Source organism: Lasiodiplodia theobromae, assembly GCF_012971845.1.
Source record: "Lasiodiplodia theobromae strain AM2As chromosome Unknown scaffold_15, whole genome shotgun sequence".
Taxonomy (NCBI): domain Eukaryota; kingdom Fungi; phylum Ascomycota; class Dothideomycetes; order Botryosphaeriales; family Botryosphaeriaceae; genus Lasiodiplodia; species Lasiodiplodia theobromae.
Window position 1 is genome coordinate 891840 of NW_023336355.1, and position 24473 is coordinate 916312.

Below are 24473 nucleotides of genomic sequence, written 5' to 3' on the forward strand. Positions count from 1 at the left end.
ATGGATCGTCCCCACGGATGATCTGCATGGTGCCGTTTCAATTGAGCACTGCCTCCTTTCCTGTCTGGGATATGCGAATAGAAAAACAGGAGATAAGCGCGCCACGGCATTCCATCGCGCCCGCGTCAGATGTGAATTGTAGCTCATTGAAGCGCAAGTCTGAATTAGCGATGTGGGGACAGGGAGCATATTTGCTGACTCGAGCTATCCCGTATCGGGTGTTCGGCACTCAGGCTACGAGCTGTGCCGCATAATGCGTGAGGCCTGATTGCACGGCGACAGACCAGGGTTGGAGCAGGTTCAGGAGAGCAATAAGAATAATTGGGGGCTGCAACGTTCAGCTTCGGGAACAGGGCCGCTCCCGCCTCCGCCGAGGCCGTGCTTCTTTTTGGGCGGAAACTGCGGAGTTTGCCTTTTCCCCGCGCCGCACAAGTCGCCCAATCAACTGCCACGTGGTTTGCTACTCATGTAGAAGTGAGCTTGCCGCTTGCGCAATTTGCCAATTAGGCTCGGCGTTAAGCTCGCCAGATGCTTGTTTCTCGGCTACCGAGTGGATATGCTTATAGCCAGTTCCCGTTTGTATAGCGAGAATTGACGGAGATCCAGTTGTCGGCCTGCTCTCCCTAACGCCGAGTTGAGAATTCGGACATATTCCTTGCATGAATGGCGCTTTTCCTCCGTAGAGAAGCTCCTTCCGAATTCAATGATGCATTTTAAAGAGCGGTGATGTGATTTAGGGGCTGTGGGGCTGGGATGAGGTTAAGGTGTGGCTGCGGCTTATTGCTCCTTCCTTTGTGTCACCTCCTTCTGACCTAATTTAACACTCCTTGCTTCTTTCGGCTACTCACACTCACACACTATCCAAACCCGTCTTGCCGCTCCCAATACTATTACTACTTCAGTCGTTGTGGTTCGACTAATTTGCGTACTCCACTTTCGATCCCTGTAGGGAGAAAATAAGAAACACCAAGCAACAAACAGCGACCACAGCCAAAGTCTTCATCTTTCCCGTAAGATATTTATGCATTTGATGTTAAACTTCGCATCGCCGAAGTACTGCATTAATTCGAGCTCCAGATTGCTTCCGCCCCAACCTCAGAGTAATCCCTAAATTCCTAGACATTCCACGTACAGATGACTGCCATGCCATCTAATAGCCCACTCTTCCACCTCCGTTAGCATCGATCAACCCACCAGTCGACCATCCGCTTTCCGGTAAACAAAGCATGGTCACAACGCCCGCAACCTCCTCCGGATAGCCAGGCCTGCCGCCCAGCTCCTTGGCGAAGTACTTGGCGCGCTCCGAGTCCTGCTCACGCACAGCCGACAGCGGTGCGGTGGGGAACCATGACTTGAGCACGTCGGCGAGGACTTCGACGGGGATGTCCTGGTACATGTCGGTCATGGTAGGGCCGATGTTGACCGTGTTGACGGTCGCGCGCTCCGCCAGCTCTCGTGCCCACACGCGGGTCATCGACTCGACCGCGCCCTTGGTGCCGCCGTAGATGCTGTATCCGGCCATGCCCTGTGTGGAGAGAAGTCAGAACCCCGTAGCCAATCGGTCCCTTTTCCCCACCATCCTCTCCCTCATCTCCTCACTTCCCCAGCAACCTGGACAATACGTACATTGCTGTTCGTCACACTGCTCATATTCACAATGCGCCCACTCCGATCCCACGGCAAGAACGGCAGCACCGCCTGCGTCAACAACACCGTACCAAGCACATTAATCTTATAAATATTCCAAAACTCCTCGGGCTTAATCTCCCCCAGATACGCCTTCGTCTGCACCGCAGCGTTGTTGATCAGCACGTCGATGCGCAGCTTGTCACCACCTTTGAAGATGGACCTCGCCGCGTCGATGATGGCCGCGCACCCGCTCTCCTCGCTGATGTCGGCGCGCACCGCCGTGGCCGCGACGCCGTGCGCGTCGCGCAGCTCCTGCGCCAGCGCCGCCGCCCGCCCCTCGGACGCTGCCGACGTGTGGTTCAGCACCAGCGAGCAGCCCTTGGCCGCCAGGCTGCGCGCGACCGCCGCCCCGATGCCGCGCGAGCCGCCGGAGATGATGCCGAGCTTGCCCTCGAGCGGGCGCGCGACGAGGGGGGCGGCGGCTGGTGTCGTGGTGGTGGTGTTGTCGCCCATTGGTCAATTGGTTGGTTGGTTGGTTGGTCGAGTCTTTTTGGGTCTCTTGTCTTTCTTTTTCTTCTTCTCCTTGCTCTTTCTCTTGTTTTTCTTGTCCGAGGTGGTGGTGGTGCGATGAGCGTCTAGATAGCGGGGTTGGGCCGACCTTTTAAGTACTCCTCCCCAGCAGCTCCACCCCGGAGGATATCGGCGGCATCAACGCCCTCATATTGGCTGATCCCATGTTCGGCTCCGAAAAATAAGGCAATATGTCGACCGTTTAGTTCTTCTCGGACGTTGCGGCCTGCTTCCAGTTAGTGAATGAGCCGATGATCTACGTCAACCACGGCCCGTGCTGACGTAGTCGTTGTGAATAACCGATGTCGATCGATAACGTCTTCTATTCCGCCATTGCCTTTCCCCTGCGATGCACCCCGCACTTAAGATGTTATTTAGAGTATTCTACAAAGAATGCGTTCTCAGTGCGTGGATGCAGCTCCGCGTCGTTGTGTTCGTCGATAGGTATCGGATAATGGTGGAGTGGGATGAAGTGGGGGCCGGGAATTAAGTGGATAAATGGGGCTCGACCGTTATAGGTAACTAGACATCGAAACAGCCCTAGGGCTGAGAAATCTAGGCCTGCGCAATGGCGAACTTACGGGTCATTCCGTGAGGCAGACAATTTCTTGTTCTGTCTATGTAGTGCTTACAATCCGTCATGAAAGATTCAATGCTCTTGTCCCGCAATCGACAATGTATCCATTACGTAGATAGTTGGAACTCACATGGAGAAGTAGCCGTAATTCTCGAAAACGTACGAGATCATCTAGACGAGCGATAAAACTACCCAATTAGGTAACAGAGGGGCAATTAAGACGGTTGAATATCCGGCAACCACTATGAGTGAAGTGGCGAATGGTTCACGTATGTGCGTGCATCATGAACTCGCGATGATTGTATCAGCATTTCTGCTTCTCCTTTGCACATTTTGTTGATATTCAGCTAGCATCGTACGTGGTGACTAAGGGATTTATGTGAGTTACATCTGTGAAGATGCCCATTCTGTTACGGATCGGTATATTAGCTGACCACGCCGCATTAAACCTCAACAACTCGGTACCCTACGTTAACCGGCGTGGCCTGGCGGGTGGGGCTGAGCCTTTCACATTTGCCCGTTATCAGAAATTTTCTCTCATCCAAATACAAAACGTCGCACTTACCTTTTGACCGTCAAAAGTACAACATTGTATAAAGACAGATGCTGCTTCCCGCTTTCCTGCAACCACTACAACTCACATCGCCCATGACAACCATGGGAGATCTCAGCGTCCCAAATATGCGTGGCAAGTCCTTCGCCGAGCGCCTGAGTGCCAGCAGGAAGACCTCTGCAGAACTCGTCCAAGAGGCCAACATTCTCTCCACTCAAGGAGATGCGTCCGGTATTATCGCCAACAGAATTAAACAGTGTGTCGAACTAGATACCGAGCACACGATACTCCTGGAGGAGCAAGAAGACAACTTTCGGAAGAGGAGGATCTCGCGTAAGGAATTCGACGAGGAGTACGACAAGCTGGTTAAGAAACGGCGAGAGTATAATGATGAAGAGCTTCGCCTTGGGGAGAATAAGAAGCTATTAACAGAGGAGCTCCACGAGGGAGGCCTATCAAGGCCAGAGGACCTTATGAGACCGATGCTTGCGGACATTTTATCGAGAAAATCCCAAAAAGGTGCCTCAAGATGCAGGTTAAAGGTCGAACTGTTAGCTGGAAGCGGTTCTTGAGCGATCGCTACACTGGAACCATCTGGACGCTCGAATTCAACCCCGAAGAACACCTGGACGGGGCAAAGCCACTTGAAATGTTCTGGTGCCCTATCCTCCAAGAATGGTTCGATGATTTCAAAGTTGTCGGAGCGCATATCATACCTCGTGCGAAGCGTAACGAGTACGTGAAGCTGCTCTTCGGCGTTGGAAACGCGCACGACTTTATTACGTCAGCGCGTAACGGCATCATTATGCACAAGTGGCTAGCAGAAGACTTCCAGATGGGATATTTCGTTATTGTTCCGGATTCGGAATATGACGAACACGAGAGGCCCGAGTATAAGATCCAGGTCATCAAACACGACCTTCTCGCGAATAAAGGTGGAAAGCGGACGGTGGCTGCCTGCTGGTGGATGGGCGATGAATTCCAGAGGGTATGCTGGGATGATCTGGATGGAAAGAAGCTCGAATTTCCGTCTCAGTGCGACATCAGACCATCAAGGAGATGCTTGTTCCAACACATGATCACCGCTGTCATGTCCGCCAAGGCGAAGAATTATAGGGGATGGGAGGAGACGATGAATTCCATCCTGGAAAAAGAATTCTGGACTTCACCTGGGGAGTATCTCAATCGGGCGCTTCTAGAATCCATTTGGAAGCTAGCGACAGGCACTGGTGTTCCGGAGAAGATGCTCAGGCATACCTTTGAAGACGCTGAAGTTAGGGATACAAGGAGTGCGACATTGGAGTGGAGGGTGGCCTCCGAGGACCGCCAGTTCGTCAGCAGAGAAGATGACGGTGATAGTGATGATGAAGACGATGACAATGACGATGACGATTACGATGAATATGTAGCGTGGTAAGAATACCTAGCATGGTGGCACGGTGGGTGCCGAAAGATCTGAGCTATCATAACTAACCTCTATCAGCATCTAATCTCGTTACGTGGGTAGCTGAAGCTAACATCCGGGTGTGGATGTACATATAATTTTACATTTACGTCCGGATGGTAGCTTCAGCTGCCTTCATAAGTCGGGTGCCTTTGCTCGCGAAGAATAGCAGGGCCCTGGAATATAGCGTAAATTTCTTTTTTTTTAAACGAAAGTGGGGGAAAAGAAAACGAACGCATATGGATAGTTGAAGCTACCATCCGGATGTAAATGTAGAATTAATAATTATACATTCACGTCCGGACGATAGCTTCAACTACCTATGGCATGAGCGAAAATAAATTAACGCCAGCTGTAATACCCCCCCTGTACGTGGTGGTAGCGATGGAAGGGATGGATAGATGGTTTCATGTTTTGTTGCCTTAGTCCATGCGACTTCGTTTGTGGCCTTTATTACTCGGTCAGACTTCGTGTAGGTTGCTCAACAGTGCATATTAATTGATCATCCTTTCGTGCCATCAAAAATTCATAGCAACACGTAGTATAAGGAACGGGCGTATGGTTTCAGAAACCCCTTGAAAATTCGGATCTGGGGGCCGGTTATTTATTCAGCAGTGGGCTCCGGGCCACAGTCACCCCAGTACCAGGGTAGCGGCGCACTGAGGCTCGAACGAACTCGGGGGACAGGTACCCGAGGTTTCTTACGAAAACGAACCGGAAACGGAGTTCCACGGCGCGCTTCGTCAACAAAGCATCGTGAAGACGTCCTCGAAGGGGTGTTTCGGGACACAATGACCCGGCGGTTAAATGCTCTGCCAAGTCAACGCCCACGAACATGGCTGGCCGCGGGGCTCCACAGCCGTCCAGCGCCTCCCCGCACAAATTTCCACGAGAGGAAGAAGGAGGCTGCTGGAGATCTTCCGGTATCTACCCAGGGGGACGGCGCGCCGTTGCGGCTGCAGCATGACTTGCAGCGGCCCCGTCGCTCTCCCGAGAAAGCTTGTCTGCGCGAACTACATGTGCACAGAGGTACATGAAGGCAGGTGTTCCTTGCATTTTTGAGTGAGACTTGACGCAAAAGCCATGTAGAGAAGGTGAGATGTGAGAAGACGGCAAGAAAAGCTCCGATTGGACGACAGCGTATCTGGGGAAACGACAGTGACTATCAAGGAAAGAGGCAGCGATAAGGCATCCAGCTGACTGGAACTCACCCCGTGGGCAGCGCGTGCGAGATGGACGGTGTTGGTGTTTGGGAGACACGAAGTAGCCGACGGTGTCGCGTGGCAAGAAGGACGTGTTGGCAGCCGTTCGGCATTCGAGTCAGGCCTGGGCTTGTCTGTGCGGCTCCCCTGTGCCCCGGGCTGCGCCCCAGGGACCCCGTGCTTACGACGATGTCACACAGCCGACGGACGATGAAGAAAATTTTTTCTGTCTTTGGTCGCGCAGACTAAGAAGGCGCCATTGGCGCAGGTCTCAGAGCTGGGTTGCAAGAGCGACGAGGGAAGTTGCGATAGGCGGCAGCGCCGGAAACGAGTGAATCCACACTCCCCATGGGGGCGACACAAGGCTGGAGTTGTGGAGGTAAATCTTGCAGTAGCCGCGGTGAGATGCCGACATTCGGCCAACCAGGGCCGGAGCCGCTGCTTCGGAGCTCGGAGAGCGTGCTGTTAGGTCGGAGATTGAACGAAGGCGTGGAGGGTGGCATGCTCCCCCATCCTCGCCTCCAGCATCCAGCTCCAGACCCCAGCCAGGACCCACAAACCCCGGCACTCTCCGCGCACAAAACAGTGGAGCAAGATCCTCCACCAGATCCCTCTCTCCGCCCTTGGTGACACTCGCCATGGCGGTTTTCGAGGCGGTCGCAGGGCCAGCAGAGCCGCACGCGCTCAACCCATCGGCCGCATCCTTGGCGGCGCCTTAGAAGCCGCCACTGACGCCGCTTCCAGAAGCCTTCTAGAAGTGGCGGCAGCGTCAGCGAGCGGCAAAAGAGGTGCTGCAGCCAAGCGGACGCGCCTGCTCCAGCCTTCGGGGAAACTGTGTCTGGGCGCGGGCGGAGCGGAGGCTTCTGTCGGCAGAACCAACTGCTCTGGGACTAACGCTCCCCCCTAGTGACTCGCCTTCACCTCCAGCGCGTCCGCTCAGGCACCCTCAAGCCAACCACGGCCCCCTGCCCCGGCTGCTCCGACTCGCTGGCGGCCCGACTGTCGTCCAGTGTGCACCGTCCCTTTCCTATCCCAGCCCGCACCGTTGTTTGGCGGCACGGCTCATTGTCGGCTGGCATCCGCAAACAATGCGGCAACTCCCCAGGCGGAGGCCCCAGGACCTCCGCGAATCCACTTCGTGGGCGCGGACAGGCCACTCTTGCGGAGATGTCAGTCGCTCTTTGCCGACGCCCGGTCTAGCCTGGGATCCGTCGCGCTGCCCGACACGATGCCTCGTGCCATCGCCGAGCTGAAGGAACTTTCCTCACCACCCGTCTCAGCCACCTTCGGGCGCCGTGTCTGCCTGTCAGCTGTTCTTTCGTGATGGAGTGAGATCTCGACCGGCCGTAGTTCCTGCCAGCGAGTGCCGGACGGCTCCTCGACCTCGCCAAGAGGGCTGCCGAGGCTCCAAGCAGACGGCCGACCTGTGAGAATCATCCATTCGCCGATGATCTAGCAGTCTTGGGCCAAAGAAGCACTGTCCTCCGTTCGAACCGCTTCTGCGAGTCCCCGCATCGTCACAAGGCCCGCATGGGCCCATGTCCTTGCCGCATCTCCTTACGGCCATTGCGGCTTTTGCTGACCTCAATGGCGCCGCCGCGCAATTCAACGCCAAGCGCCTGTGCTCCGGCTTCTTCGTCTCCACCCTCACGGGTCGGCATTCATAAAAGCCCACTTCCCCAACCATCTTGACATCTCTCTTCCCCAGTCTCCCTCGCAGATCAATCAGACAAACTAACCATGGGTTTCGCTCTCAAGAAGCCGGAAGGCGTCGCCGGTGCCGCATGGTACGCTCACTGCTAGTTCTCAACACCATGCTGTCACTGACACCTGTCACAGGCCCGCCATTCTCATCGGCCTGTTCGTGGCCTTCGGTGGTGTCCTCTATGGTTATGACACCGGTACCATCTCTGGTATCCTGGCCATGGACTACTTCAAGACCGAATTCTCGACTGTCTCTCCCCCGGCCATCACTGCCTCGCAGGAGTCCCTGATTGTCTCCATCCTCTCCGCCGGTACCTTCTTCGGTGCCCTGACTGCCGCTCCCGTTGCCGATTTCCTCGGTCGTCGCTATGGTCTCATGTTCTCCGCCATGGTTGTCTTCAACCTGGGTGTCATCCTCCAGACTGCCGCCACTGCTCAGCCCATGTTCATTGCCGGCCGTTTCTTCGCCGGTTTCGGTGTTGGTCTCATCTCTGCCATGAGTGAGTTTGCTCCTCCCGATCGCCCCTTTGCCGCTTGCTCACATACCCCACAGTCCCCATGTACCAGTCCGAGACCTCGCCTAAGTGGATCCGTGGTACCATTGTCGGCGCTTACCAGCTCGCCATTACCATTGGTCTCTTCCTTGCTGCCATCGTCAACAACGCTACCAAGCACCGCAATGACACTGGCTCTTACCGCATCCCTATCGCGGTTCAGTTTGCTTGGGCTCTGATCCTCGTCATTGGGTAAGTCTGCACACTTTCAATAACCCAGTATCGCGCTAACGTGCCCTAGTCTCATCTTCCTTCCCGAGACCCCTCGCTTCCTTGTCAAGCAGGACAAGCATGAGCAGGCCACCGCTTCGCTCGCCAAGCTGCGCCGCCTTCCTGAGGACCACCCTGCCGTTGTCGAGGAGCTTGCTGAGATCGTCGCCAACCACCACTACGAGATGAGCATTGGCACTGCCAGCTACGCTGAGTGCTTCAAGGGCACTGTCGGCAAGCGTCTCATGACTGGTTGCTTCCTTCAGGCTCTGCAGCAGCTTACCGGTGTCAACTTCATCGTAAGGGATCCGCTAGAACCATACACACATTTCACGGCTAACCCCCACTCTAGTTCTACTACGGTACCCAGTACTTCCAGAACGCCGGTTTCCAGAACCCCTTCATCATCTCCGTCATCACCAACTCGGTCAACGTCGTCTCTACATTCCCTGGTCTGTACCTTGTTGAGAAGATGGGTCGTCGCAACCTGCTGCTCATGGGCGCCATCGGCATGTGCGTGTGCCAGTACATCGTGGCCATCACCGGCACCGTGGCCGGCACGACGGATATGCCCGCTCAGCGCGCCGCCATCGCCTTCGTGTGCATCTACATCTTCTTCTTCGCGTCGTCGTGGGGTCCGGTCGCGTGGGTCGTCACTGGCGAGCTGTTCCCGCTCAAGGTCCGCGCTAAGTGTCTGTCTATGACGACGGCATCCAACTGGCTGCTCAACTGGGCCATCGCCTACTCGACCCCCTACATGGTCGACGAGGAGCATGCCAACCTGCAGAGCAAGGTCTTCTTCGTCTGGGGCAGCTTCTGCTTCGTCTGCATCTCCTTCGTCTGGTTCTTCATCTACGAGACCAAGGGTCTGTCGCTCGAGCAGGTCGACGAGCTCTACTCGACCGTCACCAAGGCCTGGCAGAGCCAGGGCTTCCGCCCCCAGATCTCTTTCCAGGACGTCGACGACGTCTCGAACGGCAAGAAGATGTCGCTGTCCGAGGCCGCCGAGCTGGCCGCCAGCAAGAGGACCGTCGCTGCCGTGGAGAAGGCTTAAATAGAGTTAGAGTCGTCTTGATGTTTTATAGCAAGCGACTCGCTCCTTTCCCGCCCTTCCTGCTTCTTCGATGATGCTGGTTCGGGTGCGGGGAACGAGTTGACTCTTGCTTCATGGAGATGGAGTTTGACTATGTGCTGCTCCTTTTTCCTTTTTCCTTAGTTGTAATCATTTGTAATGAGACGACCTAGATCGTTCACGAGATATGCTGTAACGGAAGCTTAGTATATAGCGAAACCAAAAGCTCAAAAATATCAATCCAATATACCCCTTGACAACTCAAAGTTCCATTCTCCTTCTAATTCTCGTGCACATGTTCTATGCTGTCTTCATACGATCATTTTTGAAGGCATCGACGACCCTTAAAGGCAAAGTAATCAGTCAACGGATTTACGGGAATCATAGGATTCAATGGCACTCTCATGATGAGCAGAATTCCCCCGTCAATTAAGCGCAATTCAAGTGTTGGCTCACCGTTGATTCAAGTACAGAGTTCAATGCAGCTGAAGGCTAATGTGAATTGGTTCGCAGGATCCTCGAATTTAGGGTAAGTATGCGTCAACCTTTTTTTTTTTTTTTTGAAAAAAGTAAAACAATACATGGGTAGTTGAAGCTATTGTCCGGACGTGCATGTAAAATTTTGAATTCAATATTCTCGTCCGGACGATGGCTTCAACTTCCCATTATTGTTTTACTTTTTGATCACAAAAAGAAGCCGCTGAGGCGTAATTACCCTAGATTCGAGGATCCTGCTATTCTCTTGTCATTATTTCGGCTTCGAAATATGACGAACACGAGATGTCGCGGGTGCCTAAGCCGCGACTGGAGGTAGCAACAAGAACAATACCTTCCCACCATGCATTCTGCCCAAGCCCCGTGTCAGTTTGGTAGCTGAAAGTCTTCGATACCACCGTCCATTGTCGCTTTCGCACCACTCTTACCACCACTACCATACGCAAGTACCGCGCTATCTGCCCGTCGCGGCCACCAGACCTCGCCGCGCCTCGGTGACCATCTAGACGCAGCACAAACCACTGTCCAACTCGGCTCCGCGCACTGCACGGCCTCACCTCTGAGAACCCTGTACCTTGACCGCTGCACTTCACCTTGCAGCCGTCTCTATCGAGCGGTGCTGAACTGCGAGTTCGTCGTTCGCGTAGGGCAGGCGCGATGGCCAAGGGGGGGTATTTAGTGCTTTCTTTTGGGTAGCTCAATACATCACCCGTTCACCTCCTCAGCTTCTCGCCCCAGCCCACCACATCAGCGGTCCTCTTAACACAAGCGCCTGCTCTGCTTGGTAGCGAGCAAGCGAGGCCCGCCGCTTCCGCACCCATCCTTCGGAACAAGACGTCTCGTTCTGCCCGAGTCCGTGTCACGAGAGGCCTGAGTACAAGATCCAGATCATCAATTACGATCTTTTCGCGAATAAAGGCGGGAAGTGGACGATGGTTGCCCAATGGGCGAAGGATGATCAAGTCTACAAGTAGTGCAACGCTGGAGTGCATGGCGGCGTCCGAGGACTGCCAGCTCAGCGGCAGGGAAAACGATGGCGATGGCAGTGGTGACAGCGATGATGATGATGATGATGATAATGATGATGATGGCATGGAGTGTGACGAGGACAGCAAGCATGGTAGTAGCTGTGATACCTCTCTGTACGGACAGCATTGCAGCCAACGGCTAGCGTGAATTTATTTTTCGCTCATGCCACGGGTAGTTGACGCTATCGTCCGGACGTGAATGTATAATATTTATTTCCACGTTTGCATTCGGGTGATAGCCTCAACTACCCATATATGTTCTTTTTTTTGTTCCAAAAAAAAAAAACTGAGGCATACTTACGCCATGTTCTAGGGCCCTGCTGCTCTTTGCGCTAGCCATTAGCTACAGTAACCCTCTGGGTAGCCAGTATTGCAGTTTTATAGTTCCAGGTTAAGTGATAAGCCAATTTCTGATAAGTAATCATACAGTCAAGCTGAAGCGCAGGAGATTCAATTAGAGCGAAGAGCACATTGGTCATGGAGAAAGATTGTAGTGATCAAAAAAGCCGGCTGATTTGTTTGTTAGTATTTACACACATTTGTAGTAGGAACTGTTGAGAAGAAAAAACGCCGCCGTCCATCCGTCCATCCCTACACTCGAACAAAAAAAGTAATACAGGACGCCGCCCACTATTCGAAAGCTTCGAAGATAGGTATTTCTGGGGGTGTGGTTTAGTAGTAGTAGAAGAAAAGAAAATTCGTCGTCGATGCCAAAATCCCGCCAGGTAAGTTATACAGTTAGAGACGCCGGTATATAAGGAGTTCATCAGGAAACGCCGATATCCCAACGCCTCGCAGTTCGTTTTTTAAGTCATTCAGTCATCATCCTCTTCCTCTTCCTCTTCGAGATCGCCTTCCTCCCAGAGGTCGGCGACTTCCTCCTGGTCAAGAGGGGCACCGAGGCCAACGGCGAGCTGGACATCCTGGCCCTTCTCGTCGGTGGCCGTGACGTAGGTCCAGCGCCAGCGCGGCATGCTGGCGCGGCGGTCCATGGGGCTGGTCGGCGAGCCGGCCGTGTCCTGGACGACCTTGATGCGGCACTCGCGGATCTCGGCGCCCAGGACGTCAGTCTTGGTGCGCGTGGGCTCCTCGAAAGCCGAATCGCGACGGCGGAAGCCGCCCATCTTGGCGCGCATGGCGTCGCCGTCGACATCGCCGTTCTCGTCCTCCTGCGGCTCGTCGGCCGCCTGCTGCTCCGAGAAGCTGGTGCGGCGCACGCTAACCAGACCGTTGCCGGCATCGGCAGTGGCGGCGTGAGCGTAGCTCGCGTTGGTGACTTCACGGACGGCCGCAACCCAGTAGAGCTGGCTGTGGGTGTTGGCGGCGCGGAGCAGCCATGAGCTGGCCTCGGGGGCCTTGACGCTCTTCTCGAAGGCGCCGAAGGGGTCCTTCAGGGCCCTCACGGAAGCCTTCTCGGCAGAGATGCTGCAGAAGCGCGTGTGGGCACGCTTCGGCTTCTTGATGAGAAGCTCGCCGCCCAGAGAGCGGGTGAAGTTGCCCGTGGCGGGCGAGATGGAGGCGACGTCCTTGTAGTAGGCCGTCATGCGAGTATCATCATAATCCTTAGTGCTGAGAGCCTCGGTGCGAAGCGTGGTGGTGGTCGGGTGACGAAGGTCGGTGAGGAGGTCGCCAACAGCGAAGGTGTGGGTGGGCTGGATGGAAGCAGACGTCAGCGATTGGTCAAGCGGGGTAAGACAGGTAAGCTTACGTAGGGACGGGGCAGAAGTGCACAGTGAGGAGCGGTAGCCTGCTGTTGGGCGGGCGCCGCAGAAGCCATGACACTCATCTTGTCGATTGGTGGGGTTGGTTAAGAAGAAAAAGGTGGTGAATGGTGGACTGTGTCCGGTTGGTGGTGGTTGCGTTTGTGATTGTGAGGGGTTGTTATAGGCCGCTGGGTCGATTCCTTAAGGTGAAGGAACCGATTGAAGATGTTTGTTTGGATCAATTGCTGGATCACACGATGCGATGATGAAAGAAAGAGGAACAGGAGGGGTAAGCTGGCGGGAGGCAGCTATATACCCTTCGGATTGGCAAACAGGGCCGACTCTCGAGAGGGGTAGTTACGGAAGCTTCTCAGCTGTGCTGCACATTCCGCGTTGGGCCGCGCGATTAAGCGCACCCCTTCCCAGATCATGCCTGGATCAGGACACGCAGGTAGGGGACCGGTGGGAGTGGCGTGGCGTGGCACGTCGCGCGGCGTCTCGCAAAATGCGGGGAAAGCTGCTCGCTCCAGACAAAGAAGGGAACGCCCCTTGGGGCACGGCACGGGGACGCGCCCGGCCCAATAACTTTGACGCAAACGGAAGCTGTCGCGTGACGCAATACGGAGCACGCAAGGGATTGGCTGTGTCGGGGCAGCAGCTGTGGGATGACGAATGGAGACGGGGTGGTGAGCTTGTGGTGTGATTCGCGACAGCCAATAACAGCGCGGGCCGGTCGAGATCGGCCTGCGGGGGTGGGGCCATCCACAACCGTCAGGAGATCGCGAGACGACTGAGCTCTGACCGCTGCTGCGCCAACCCGAGCCTCAATCAACTCAATTACCTCACTGATGGCCACGGGACCAAATACCGCTCGAGCCTCAGCGTGATATCTTGCACCCGAGATGAGTCAAAGCTACCCTGCTCGCCGTGAGGTGGGAGCAGGACAGCCGAAGTCAAGAGCTGGGAGGACGCCAACATTGTCGTCGACCATTGACCCACGAGAGCAATTTACGCTCAAGCACGTCGAGCTTTGGAGAGAAGGTGGGTCCGATGTCCCTCATTCGCTGACGTGGAACAGTAGTCCGATTTCGCAGTGGAGTCCCTACTTCCAGCTAGCAACACCTGCAATACGGAACAATCGCCGAGCGAGAACGACCAACACTCCCTATAGCGAGAACGAGACAGCCGAGTGCGGAAGCTACGATGTGACGCGTCTGCAAGCCTGCATTGGTGCAGCCCCGACGGCGATGCAAATGCGAATGCGGAATTTATGCAACTCCTCTACATCTGCTGCGACCTGCTCATTCGTCGACTGTGCTGGGGCTATATTGGCGACAATCTTACAAGGGAAAAGCAAGATGAGACAGTAAGAGATCACTCCTCTTCTCACGTCATTCCTCATCCCCGCATTGGTCTTCAGTATAGGGCCCATTGTGCTGAAGATCGGGTCCGGGCTGATCGTTCATCAACCAGTAATGTCGACTAAGCCGATGCACGACTGATTCAGAGGACCTCGTGATGGCCAGCAGCCTGCTGCGTCCGCCAACAACGTCCTGGAGTGGAGGCTTAAGCACGCTGTGCGCAATTCGATGACACTTGCTCTGGCCGAAGCATGAAGATGCCACCCTCGTGGAATGTAGTGCGAACGAATTCTCGAGTTAGCGTGGTATTGTAGTAGGGCCCAACGGGACGCTAGACCCTCGGCTCCATTTTTCGCGACCGAGTCAGGGCTATGCCAACAAGCCGACACTCTCAGCTTCGTAAACACCCAAAGATGCCCCCAGAGCTGATGTGCGGAACTTCAGAAACTCAAGAGCACTCGTCGGAACCGCGATAAGAAATGTTATCAACAGCTTACCAATCCAACGACGATGGCGCCATCCTTATACCCCACCATCCTCCCGCTTCTGCGAACGCGAACCACTACCTTTACTTGACGGCAATTGAATATTCGCGATAATGTCTGTGGATCAGATCGGTCTCCTCAGCGACCCAGCTCTCCAGCAAAACTGGACCAAGACGACCTGCGGCTCGGAAATCTTCAGCTATCTGCGCGCTGACACGCTGCCCTCAGAAGAACATCCCCTCCTCATTCTCCTTCACGGCTACCCGCAGACGAGCTACATCTGGCGCCACCTCGTCCCGCTCCTCCCGCCTTCATACCCTCTTTTCATCCCTGATCTCCCAGGCTATGGCCGTTCTTCACCCTCCCTCACCACCCACGACAAACTCACCATTGGCATCGCAATCCTCGAAGCCCTGCGCACCATTCTCGACTCCCGCCCCTCTACCCGCTCCACCTCCCCAATCCCCATCATCTTCATCGGCCACGACCGCGGCGCGCGCATCGCGCACCGCCTCTCCCTGACATTCTCGCACCCCAACACCTACAACCCCAGCCCCAACCCCCTCCCCTCCTTCGCCCTCCACGGCCTCACGCTCCTCGACATCGCCCCGGAGCTCGCGCAATGGGCGACCTTCGCCTCGCCCGCCGCCTCGGCGTCGTCCTTCCACTGGCCCTTCCTCGCCAACGCCGACCTGGCCACCGCCATGATCGAGGCTTACGGCCCGCGCCGCTGGTGCGCGATGCTGCTGTCGCGCTGGAGCGGGAGCGTCGACGATCACGATTTCGAGACCGGCAGCAGTCCTCGTATCGCCCGCTTCAAGGATGGCGGCGCGGTCGAGGCCTACTGTTCCGCGTTCGAGCGGCCCGGTGTGGTGAGGGCGACGTGCGAGGACTATGCTGCCAGCGTCTATGTTGAGAAGGAGATTCATGAGAGTGATGAGAGGGAGGGAAGGAAGGTTTTGCTGAGCGGTTCTCGGAGGAGGGGCGTGTTGGTGGTGTATTCAAGGGACTACATGGGGCAGAAAGGGAAGAGGGATGTACTGGGGATTTGGAAGAGGTATGTGGATGAGGGGACGAAGTTGGTGGGAAGGGGTATTGGAGATGGAACGGGGCATTATTTGCCGGAGGAGGCGCCAGAAGAGGTTGCGGAGGCGTTGGTCGAGTGGTTGGAGGGGAGGGCTTAATGGTTTGATGAAGGTGAGAGAGAGTACGAGCCGTTCTCCATGTTATCGCGAACCATGGTACGCTTACTCTTTTCACTTCTGACTCACAAACCAGAGAAAACGAACAAACCAGTCTGGATATCTTATGGAATAAGAGTCATTCTTTCTTTAAAAAAATTTAAGCGGGTTAAAGTGTCGTTGAATTCAAACACTACTTTTTCACAATCCTGACTTCCACAAAACCAACTTTGCACTTTCTACAAACGAAAACCACCCGACAACCAACCTCCGCCAACATCCGAACATCATGTCCACCGCCCAAAAACCGGGCCAAGCCACCAGCGGCTTCCACCTCATCACGATCCCCTTCGCCGATGTCGCCGCCACGATCCCCACCCGACCCTCCAACACGCCCACCTCCCGCGCCGGCGCCGGCAACAACCTGCATGCCGACGAAACCCTCTGCTGCACCGCATCCTTCAACACGCACCACCACTCCGCCGCCGAACTCGCGGCTGCGCTCCGCTTACCATCATCCTCCCCCAATCCCCACTTTTCTCCTCATGACCACCACCACCACACCGATATCGCCTCCAACATCACCACTACCAGCACCGACATCGACCACCCCGCCTTCGCCTTCTCCACCTGGCTCGCCCCGCTCATCGCGCCCGGCGGCAGCAGCAACCAGGGCTGCAGCAGTAGCGCCATCGTCGTGCGCCTGCCACACGCCTTCGTCGCCGACGTGCTACTACCCGCGCACAGCCGCTGGCTGCGCACCAGCGCGCTGCCGGACAGCCTCGTCGCGGCGCTGCTGGACGACTGGCCGGGCGTGCGGGACGAGATCGAGAGGGCGGTTGCTGTTGCTGCTTCTGCTTCTGCTGCTGCTGCTTCTGCTGCCGCCGACGGAGGGGGTGGAGCAGGGGGTGGAGCGTTCGTGCGGCTGGATGCGTGCAGCACCAAGGACAGCGCGCTGCACGACGCGAAAGCGCCGGTGCGGAGCGCGCGGGAGGTCGTCAGGGCGGTGGCGGGCAGCATGCGTGCGGCTGGGGCGTTGGGGAGGTGGTTGGAGGCGGGTGGTGCGGGAGGCAGCAGGGCGGCGGTTGCGTTGTGCGTCGTGCCGTGGGATGCGCGGATGGATGCTGGGAATGAGTTTAGGGTGTTTGTGCCGCCGCCGGCGACGGTGCGGCGGGGGGAAAGACAGGAGGCGGCGGCGGCGGCGGCGGCAGAGGGATTCGATGATGGTGAGTTGAGGATCTCGGCCATCTCGCAGTATAGGTGGTGTGAGCCGTTGAGGCTGCAGGAGGGGCTGGGGATGGACGTTGTGGGGATGGTGGAGGAGGGGGCGGAGAGGCTGTTGAGGAAGATTTTGGAGGTGGCTGGATGGCTTGAGTGGAGGGATAAGGAGGGGAAGGGGATGCTGGAGGTTTTGAGGGAGAGGGGATTTGTGTTTGATGTTGCAGTGATGCCGCAGAACGATGGAGGTCATGCGGTGCAGCTCGTAGAGCTGAACCCTTTCGGTGCGACGACAGGATGTGGAAGTGTCTTATTCCACTGGACCAATGATGCAAGGGTACTATATGGATTGGATAGGCGGGAGTTTAGGGTTGCCTTGGATAGATAGTTATTTGCGAAGTGGTTTTCCCATCACTAGGGGTTTCGAGGATCATTTTACCGTTTACGATCGATAGAAGATAGCACAATGGTTTTAAGAAAGAAACGGTGTATAAAGCCACTTTACGGCTCTGGGTTTCCTTTCATATTTTCTTGTTCCTAGACCAACCAGACGTTGCCTTCCGTTACGGGCAACTCAGCTTTAATGCGGCTGAATCCTAACCAAGAACCCCCCTCCAACGAGTACTTTACGAGCGCCCCCAACACAAATGTGCGCATGCACACAATCTGCCAGATTGATACCCGCTAATTCTCCTTCGCCGGAGCAGCCTTGCAGCCGCAAGGCGTCGTTGCGATTTTGATTTGCTTCTATATTCATTTTAGTGATAAACAAACAAAAAAGGGTACTGCTAACTCCTTACCCATAGCTTGCATCCAGCGCGCTCGATAATCCTTCCAATGATAGCTAGAAGGAACGCAACGACCATACGGTCGGTTTCAGAGCCGGTACGGCACTTGGGGTCGCTCTTGAGGTAGAAGAGTACAAGGTAGTATATGCAGAATGTTTCTATCAGAGCCCACAGGCCAGTGCGGCTTTCCATGGTGATCTTTTGAACGATGGAAGTACTGTAATGTCTTGTAGATTTGATGCTGATGCTGAGTGGTGAATGAGAAGAGTCGGAGAAGGCTGATGAAGGAGAATGCGGTACTTCGGCATGACTTAAATACCCATTCTTATTCTGATTTATGAGACAATATTCTCGTCTTCGTCATTTATTTTTTGCTGATTCAGAAGACGGCTTCACTGAAACTGTTGAGGAAGACATAGTCATAGAAGTCAAGCCACTGAGTACCGGAGTCCGTGTCTTGGTCCAGATGCGTGATCAGATAGAAGCTTCCTCAATCTGTTGAGCTATCACAGAACCTACCCTAATGGAGGTCTCAAAAGGGTCGGAGTCTGTCCTGATGGCTATTTCTTTTGAATTTGTAGGTTGATTCGCCCTCAGAAATTTCTAGTTAAGTACATATTCGTAAGTTTTGAGTATTCTATGTACTTGGGCCTTCACGTGATTTTCTAGAACCCTAAGTCCTTTATGGAGGGCAAGGCAAAACTTGGATCACGAAAGGAGATTGAGATAAGAGCGAAGACACCGGCGAGACCCGCATCCACACCGCCTACCGATATGTAAACACGTGTACATCGATGATTCGTGACAATGACAGCAATCATGCGGGCGGCTAAAACAGACTGCAATGCTCATTCGTTTCTTGATCTGCAGCCACCCTGATGCACGTCCTCGCTTGTCAGAACCAAAACTTGTGTTCTACACATGAACTCTTGGCCCGCGTGGAATTGTGAGAGGTGAATTCAAATCATGTTGAGGCAGTGAATCGTGGCGCTGTGCTAGGCGTTCCTGGAGCTGGGCGCAGAAACAACATGCTTGTCTAACCGAAGCATTTCTCTCTATGATTTGGCATGCGTAGTGGCCAACTAAGTACGCGCCCATGCACTCATTTCATTCGGGCAGCGGTATCCAAAACGCTGTTATTCTTTACCTAAATGTAGTATCAACAGAGGATCGTGACCGCGGACCTATTTTTTTTTTCGAGAGAGTCACTGTGAGCGAAGGCGGAGAAGAGACGTAATAAATTACATACATGTCCGGACCGATCCTCGTTTGCTACCTGCCTTTGCAAACCTATCTACTCCGAAACCGAGAAACTAACCGAGGGAAAATGAATGAAGACCGAACGAACCGAAGAGCCTATACCGAACCGCGGAAGAAAATATAGTAGACTTGTGCCAGGCTTCGCCTATCGGCACCTTCGCACTGAAAGGATACGCTCGAGTGGAGCGAAGAGAGAAGAGAAGAGAAAAGAAAAAGAAGTAAGAAAAACACGCCATTCTTTCGCCAGTCCGCTTAGTTCGCTCAAAAGCCGCCATGTTGATGAATACCGGTTTGAGGGGTATGTAACGCCATTCTTGATGCCCGCGTTCCGTTTGTCTGCTTTCCAATCCTGTTTGCACCCGGGAATTCCGTGAATGTGCCGTATGTAAAGCCCGTCCCATTTATCCGTTCAAACTCCGTCAGATCCGGTCAAGGTACCCGTTGCCGCTATTCATGTATGTGCCCATCGCTCTTCATCAATACATCCTCTCACATCTGTGCCTCTAGCCAGTGACCATCGACTTTCTTAGTTGCCAAAGTAAAGCTTCATCGCACTTAGAACCCTTCTCCTGCATACTGGGCACGTGTCCACCCGTCGCGCGCAGCTCAGGCATGCAACGACGTGTCCGCAGTCGTAGAAGGCGGCGTCCGCGCTATCCTCCCAGCAAATGCGGCAAAGACGTTCAATTTCCTGCGCGCTCTTCCAGTGCGTGACGCCCTCGCCGAACTTCTTGCCTGCCTTCCAGCCGCCGAAGTATGAGTTTCCAGTCTCAGCTTCGATAAAGCTTCCACGGCCTTCTGGCAGATTTGCTGCCCATTCACCCTCGTAAACATCGCCGTTGGGGTACGTGAGACGCCCGTTGCCATGGCGCTGGCCAAGGCGGTAGGAGCCGACATACTCGCCTCCATCGAAGTAGAGGTGGCGTCCGGTTCCGTGTGGGCGTCCGCGAACGAGCATACCCATATAATGCTCCGAGCTGAAGTAGTCCATGGTGAAGTGCCCTGTCAGCGGAGCAGTAGGTGTGGCAAAGCGGGCAGCAGTTGCGTGCACGATGTAATCCCCTGGGTCTGAGAATAGGGCACGACTTGCCAACTCAGCACGTTGTTCAGCGCTGAGACGCATCTGTGCGATGAGGATAGCCGTGCTGTGTATACCGGCCTGGCTGAAGGTCACACCATTACGCTGGAGCTTGGTAGCGACTGTAGGCGCTTCTTCCTCGTAGATGTCAAACGGAATTTCGTGTGGCCATTCCAGAGCATCAAAGACCGAATGGTCAATTCGATCACTCTTCTTGGCAACAACCGTCTTGCGAGCCCTCAATGTCTGAGTCTCCGGGTCGAACTCCTTTAAGAAGAAATAGATGTCGTCGTGGGAAACAGTGGGATTGTGGGTGATTGGGGGAGGAACTGCAAAATCGAATGGAGGAATACTCGAATTTGCTATTACAACCACGTTGTCGATTGATTGGAGGGGCGGAGTCACAAAGTCTGCGGGTACTGGTGGAGGTGGTGGCGGAGGCATAACGTGTACGGCCTCACTGTTGTTCGCCATTTCGGTATCGCTACTGTCAGCCACTGAGGGTTGAGGTGGTCGAGGAAGCGTAAATGCTGGATCAATAGTGACATCCACAGGGTGTTGGCGAGCAGCCTGAGCAGCAAGACCCTCGGTAATCACGAGATCCATTTGCTCATCCGTCGGATTGCCGCTATCATCCGCATCGTTCATGGGAGCGTCTTCATTGGAACCTGCCGCTGTATTCCTTGAATTGCCGGGCCCGGAAACCTCGTTGACCGAGGAGATTGGCTTTGGCAGTTCAGGCAGATCCGCGAAGTCGACCACATGTACCCACATCCTGCGTTCTGGCCGATGCTCTGCCGCAGTTTTGAGTGTCCAAGTCGAATCATAGTCTGGAGCCTCACGGAGGTCATCGATCGTGCTGCTGCGCATGGTCGGTCGATGGGACGTGCCATTAGTGTGGTCGAGAAACCAAAATTTAACCTGACGAGGGTCCTTGGCGTGGAAGTGGTGTGCCAGAGCGTTCTTGACATCCTTTGCAGATGCCGATGCAGGGAGATTGATATGAGTGCGGTGGGGAGAGTTCTCCCACTTGGGATCGCAAGGGTCTATGACCCCAGGTCCTTCGTGTTGAGTAAAAGCAGTAGAGTCAAAGACTTCGTAGTCCAAAGTCTCTTCCGTCGTCTCAAAAATTGTCTGCTTACGGCCGCCAAGGGTGCGGTTCTTCAACCATTGAGGTACCTCCCATTTTGGCTCATCTTTGCTGAACTGCTTCGGAACAACGTCTTGGCGGACGTACATGACAATATAGGCCACTGCCGACTTTTCCGAGCCACCGCCTTCATGCGCCTCGACTGCCTGTTTTCTAGTCAAACAAACCACGCGGTTCTCTTCCTTGCCGTCGTAGTACGCGTACCACTTGCCTCCAGGACCTCTCGGCCGAAGGACCGAATAGTACGATCCGGACTGAAGGCTGTCTTTGTGGACGATGAAGCCATAGAGGATATAGGCTGTCTTGTTGATGGTAACTTTCTCCAACAACTTCACCTTATCTGCCAGCTTTCGCATTGACCGACGTTCCCGGTTGAACTCTTGTCGTTCCAGCTCCACATGCAGAACCTTTGGGAGTGGAACGCCTGGCTGGACCAGGTTGATCGACTTGTCGATTGCAGCCTGCATGTCTGGGCAATCCGTGACCGGTGCGCGATACGTTGGAATATTCATCATGCGATCTCTTTCTGGCCCGAATAGATCCCTGAACCTGTCTTTGCAAGGAGTATCCGCCAATTCAAACTCAATCTTCGCTCGCAAGGTCTCCCAAATTTCAATGACGTCCAGCTTGCCCAGACACGAATCGGTCCCGTACCACTCCAGTGCGTCTGCAATATCGTCCAAGTCTACCGGACCACATCCAGGGAGAACTTCAGTTCGTAACTTGTAGATCGTCCTCTGAAGAGCAGAAAGAAGCGGCTTTGGCCTTGACCTAGCGTCTTGGACGGGATCGGCCAGTTTGAGCTCGTAGAGGAATTGCCGGAAGGGCTTGAGCAACATCCAGGATGAGATTGCGGCAATCAGGCTTCCGCCGTGCGACTCGTACTCTGAATCCGCCAACCCTTGTAGACCCGTCATTGCAAAGCTGTCCCATCTGTTGTCCCGGTTGTGATGCTCCCACAGGCATTCAGTTGGATCATTGATAATCCGGATGTGAGCACTGATTGCCAGCTTGTCGTTTCGAAGCAACGGCTGGCGCTGGCCCCGCTGTCGATAGTGGATTTCAAAGTGCGGGCCAGCAAAGCGAGTCCAGCCCCAATCTGGAGAATCTGGGCAGAACCTGTGTGAGCATTGTCGAAAGTAGTTCGTTCGTGGCTCGGCGGGATTGTAGAGGACAACAGAGACTTGCGCGGCAACACTTCGCCGTTTGGGTACTGGCTCTTCGGTGAGCAGAGGAATTGGGCCTTGCTGATGTTCCTGTGTTGGGTTTGCCGTGGAAGACGGGCGGGGTTTAGCGCTTGACGTGTATGTCTCGGAATTATCACCCAACGCTGCTCCAGACGTGGGTGCATCGTTCTGGTTCTCTTTTCGTGCCACCGACAAGCATTCAACATATATGCTTAAGAAATCCGAATCGTTTCCCCGAGGGTAAAACTTGATCTGCCAATCGAAGCCGCCAATGTTCGCAATGGGTGACTTCATGACAAGATCCCGATTCGGGCTCTCGCGCGTGCCGTTGTAATTTGAAATGGCCCAATCCACTCTTCCGGTTGGTCCAGGAGTGTACTCGGGATCTTCAAGGTCTTGGAACGTTCTCTGTTGCCAATACTCATCTACAGTTGTCTTCTTCAGCACGTGGAAAGTGAAAGAGGGTGCGGAATGAAGTAACTCACCATCCAGTGCGCTGTGTTCGCCCATTGCCTCGATTTCCCTAAGTTCATCCTCATCCGGCACCGATGTGTCCTCCTTGAGCTCCCTCCAAGGGGGGAGCGCATCTTCGTCGTCATCCGAGGTCTCTTCCTGTTCGCCGGCTGCATCTACAGCACGGGGGGAATCAGGTGCCGATTGCGGAGGAGCGAGAGCAGGTGGTGGTGGCGGCGGCGGCTCTAGAGGCTGATCGTGGGGATCTCCACCGCTGTCAATAGAGCTACCGCGCGAGTTCACACGGGTGAGGTTCTCCCGAATCGTGGGTGTTGGGTGCTCGTTTGCAGTCGCTGGTGGCGGAGGCACAGGCGCGCTGTCAAGATTATCAAGAGATAAAGGCGGGCCGCTTGGAAAGCCAAAGGCAATACTGCCAGGCGGGTCCGGGGACGTGTCCATGGCGTCTTGCTCCTCGCGCAGTGTCATGGCAGGCACACTGGGGGGGTGTGCCAGGTCCAAAGGTGCGCCAGACCGGATCGAGTGTGCAGACGGCTCCACAGAGGAGCCGTCTGTGTCGTCCATGTCTGAGTCCTCGCTATCACTCTGATCTGCACTCGGCGCAGGAGGCAGCAGGTTGTTGTGGTTCATGTCGGGGTTGTCGGGGAGCAGCGGTGGGTGAGCTCGCGGGCTGGTCGGGCTCTGCGGCGTACTCTGGGGGAAGGAGGCGAAGGAAGGCGGTGTCGGCGAGCGCTGACCGAACAGCAGCGGCGGCGGCTCAACGTTGGCTGAGCTTGTTGTAACGCTCATGGTGGTTGAGTCAGGACGGCGCAGCAGCGTCGGTGATGCAATAGGCAGACATGCGCACTTGCGTCAGCGCGAAAGGGAGGAGGTGCGGGCGAGGCGCAAGAGGTAAATGTGCGGTGCGGGCTCGGGCGCGGAGAGAGCGCGGAGGTTAGTGTTGGAAGTGCGAGGCTGCAGCTGGGGTTATCGGCGCGCGGTGAGTTTGAGCTGTCCAAGCTGCAGTCTAGGAAGCTCCACGTAAGAAGCGGCAGCCGCAGGGCATGGAGCTTCCGCGCTCAAGAATGCTTAAATAATGCACGGCAGCAGGCATCTGCGGCGCGCGCTTCGACGAGTCGTAGGCAGCGCTGGCAATCACAGGCATGGCATGGCGCCGATGGCTGCTGTCCAGCCTCACTCTCCAGGAGCTTTGGCCGCCCAGCTCTCGGTCCCGCTGCTAGGACGACATTGGTTAATCCTGAGCTCCACCCGCCGTCTGGTCCAGCTCGCCTGATCTGAGCGACCCGCACATCCCGGCCCCCCGCTGCTCGTAGGGCCTGCGGTCTGCCAGCACTGCTTGAAACACTGCTGCTGCGAGCAGCCTTCAGAGAGTCCAGAGCCGCCGTGCCCGCCCGCCACCTCACCGTTGCGGGGTCGCATCAGCCGCAGCGCCGATGGGGTCACCGTCATCGCCGCAAGCTGGTGCCTGCTCAAGGCGGACGCCTGCGCGAGGCTCAACGCATCCTTGCCGTGACGCGTTCCAGGAGGCCGTCTCAGCCCGCATTCACAACGAT

At 55.3% G+C, this 24473-nt stretch overlaps 7 protein-coding genes across 7 annotated transcripts; 4 read left to right on the plus strand and 3 right to left on the minus strand.

Moving 5' to 3' along the window:
- Positions 1–1150: 1150 nt before the first annotated feature.
- LTHEOB_5617 (Short chain dehydrogenase) lies at positions 1151–2142 on the minus strand (the record flags this gene model as incomplete). The annotated part of the gene is made up of 2 exons (XM_035514782.1): positions 1151–1525; positions 1627–2142. 2 exons carry the CDS (start codon positions 2140–2142, stop codon positions 1151–1153), a joined length of 891 nt encoding a protein of 296 aa, XP_035373907.1.
- A 1282-nt stretch (positions 2143–3424) lies between these two features.
- Positions 3425–4746, plus strand: LTHEOB_5618 (uncharacterized protein; the record flags this gene model as incomplete). The annotated part of the gene is made up of 2 exons (XM_035514783.1): positions 3425–3681; positions 3849–4746. The coding sequence occupies 2 exons, from the start codon at positions 3425–3427 to the stop codon at positions 4744–4746; spliced, it is 1155 nt and encodes a 384-aa protein (XP_035373908.1).
- Positions 4747–7513: 2767 nt separating this feature from the next.
- Positions 7514–9497, plus strand: LTHEOB_5619 (High affinity glucose transporter rgt2; the record flags this gene model as incomplete). The annotated part of the gene is made up of 6 exons (XM_035514784.1): positions 7514–7628; positions 7684–7762; positions 7815–8179; positions 8233–8425; positions 8475–8742; positions 8796–9497. 6 exons carry the CDS (start codon positions 7514–7516, stop codon positions 9495–9497), a joined length of 1722 nt encoding a protein of 573 aa, XP_035373909.1.
- A 2356-nt stretch (positions 9498–11853) lies between these two features.
- Positions 11854–12824, minus strand: LTHEOB_5620 (uncharacterized protein; the record flags this gene model as incomplete). The annotated part of the gene is made up of 2 exons (XM_035514786.1): positions 11854–12690; positions 12747–12824. The coding sequence occupies 2 exons, from the start codon at positions 12822–12824 to the stop codon at positions 11854–11856; spliced, it is 915 nt and encodes a 304-aa protein (XP_035373910.1).
- A 1876-nt stretch (positions 12825–14700) lies between these two features.
- Positions 14701–15771, plus strand: LTHEOB_5621 (Alpha beta hydrolase fold protein; the record flags this gene model as incomplete). The annotated part of the gene is made up of 1 exon (XM_035514787.1): positions 14701–15771. One exon carries the CDS (start codon positions 14701–14703, stop codon positions 15769–15771), a length of 1071 nt encoding a protein of 356 aa, XP_035373911.1.
- A 286-nt stretch (positions 15772–16057) lies between these two features.
- On the plus strand, positions 16058–17374 carry LTHEOB_5622 (uncharacterized protein; the record flags this gene model as incomplete). The annotated part of the gene is made up of 1 exon (XM_035514788.1): positions 16058–17374. The coding sequence occupies one exon, from the start codon at positions 16058–16060 to the stop codon at positions 17372–17374; it is 1317 nt and encodes a 438-aa protein (XP_035373912.1).
- A 2186-nt stretch (positions 17375–19560) lies between these two features.
- LTHEOB_5623 (Peptidase C19 ubiquitin carboxyl-terminal hydrolase 2) lies at positions 19561–23709 on the minus strand (the record flags this gene model as incomplete). The annotated part of the gene is made up of 1 exon (XM_035514789.1): positions 19561–23709. The coding sequence occupies one exon, from the start codon at positions 23707–23709 to the stop codon at positions 19561–19563; it is 4149 nt and encodes a 1382-aa protein (XP_035373913.1).
- Between the last annotated feature and the right edge of the window lie 764 nt (positions 23710–24473).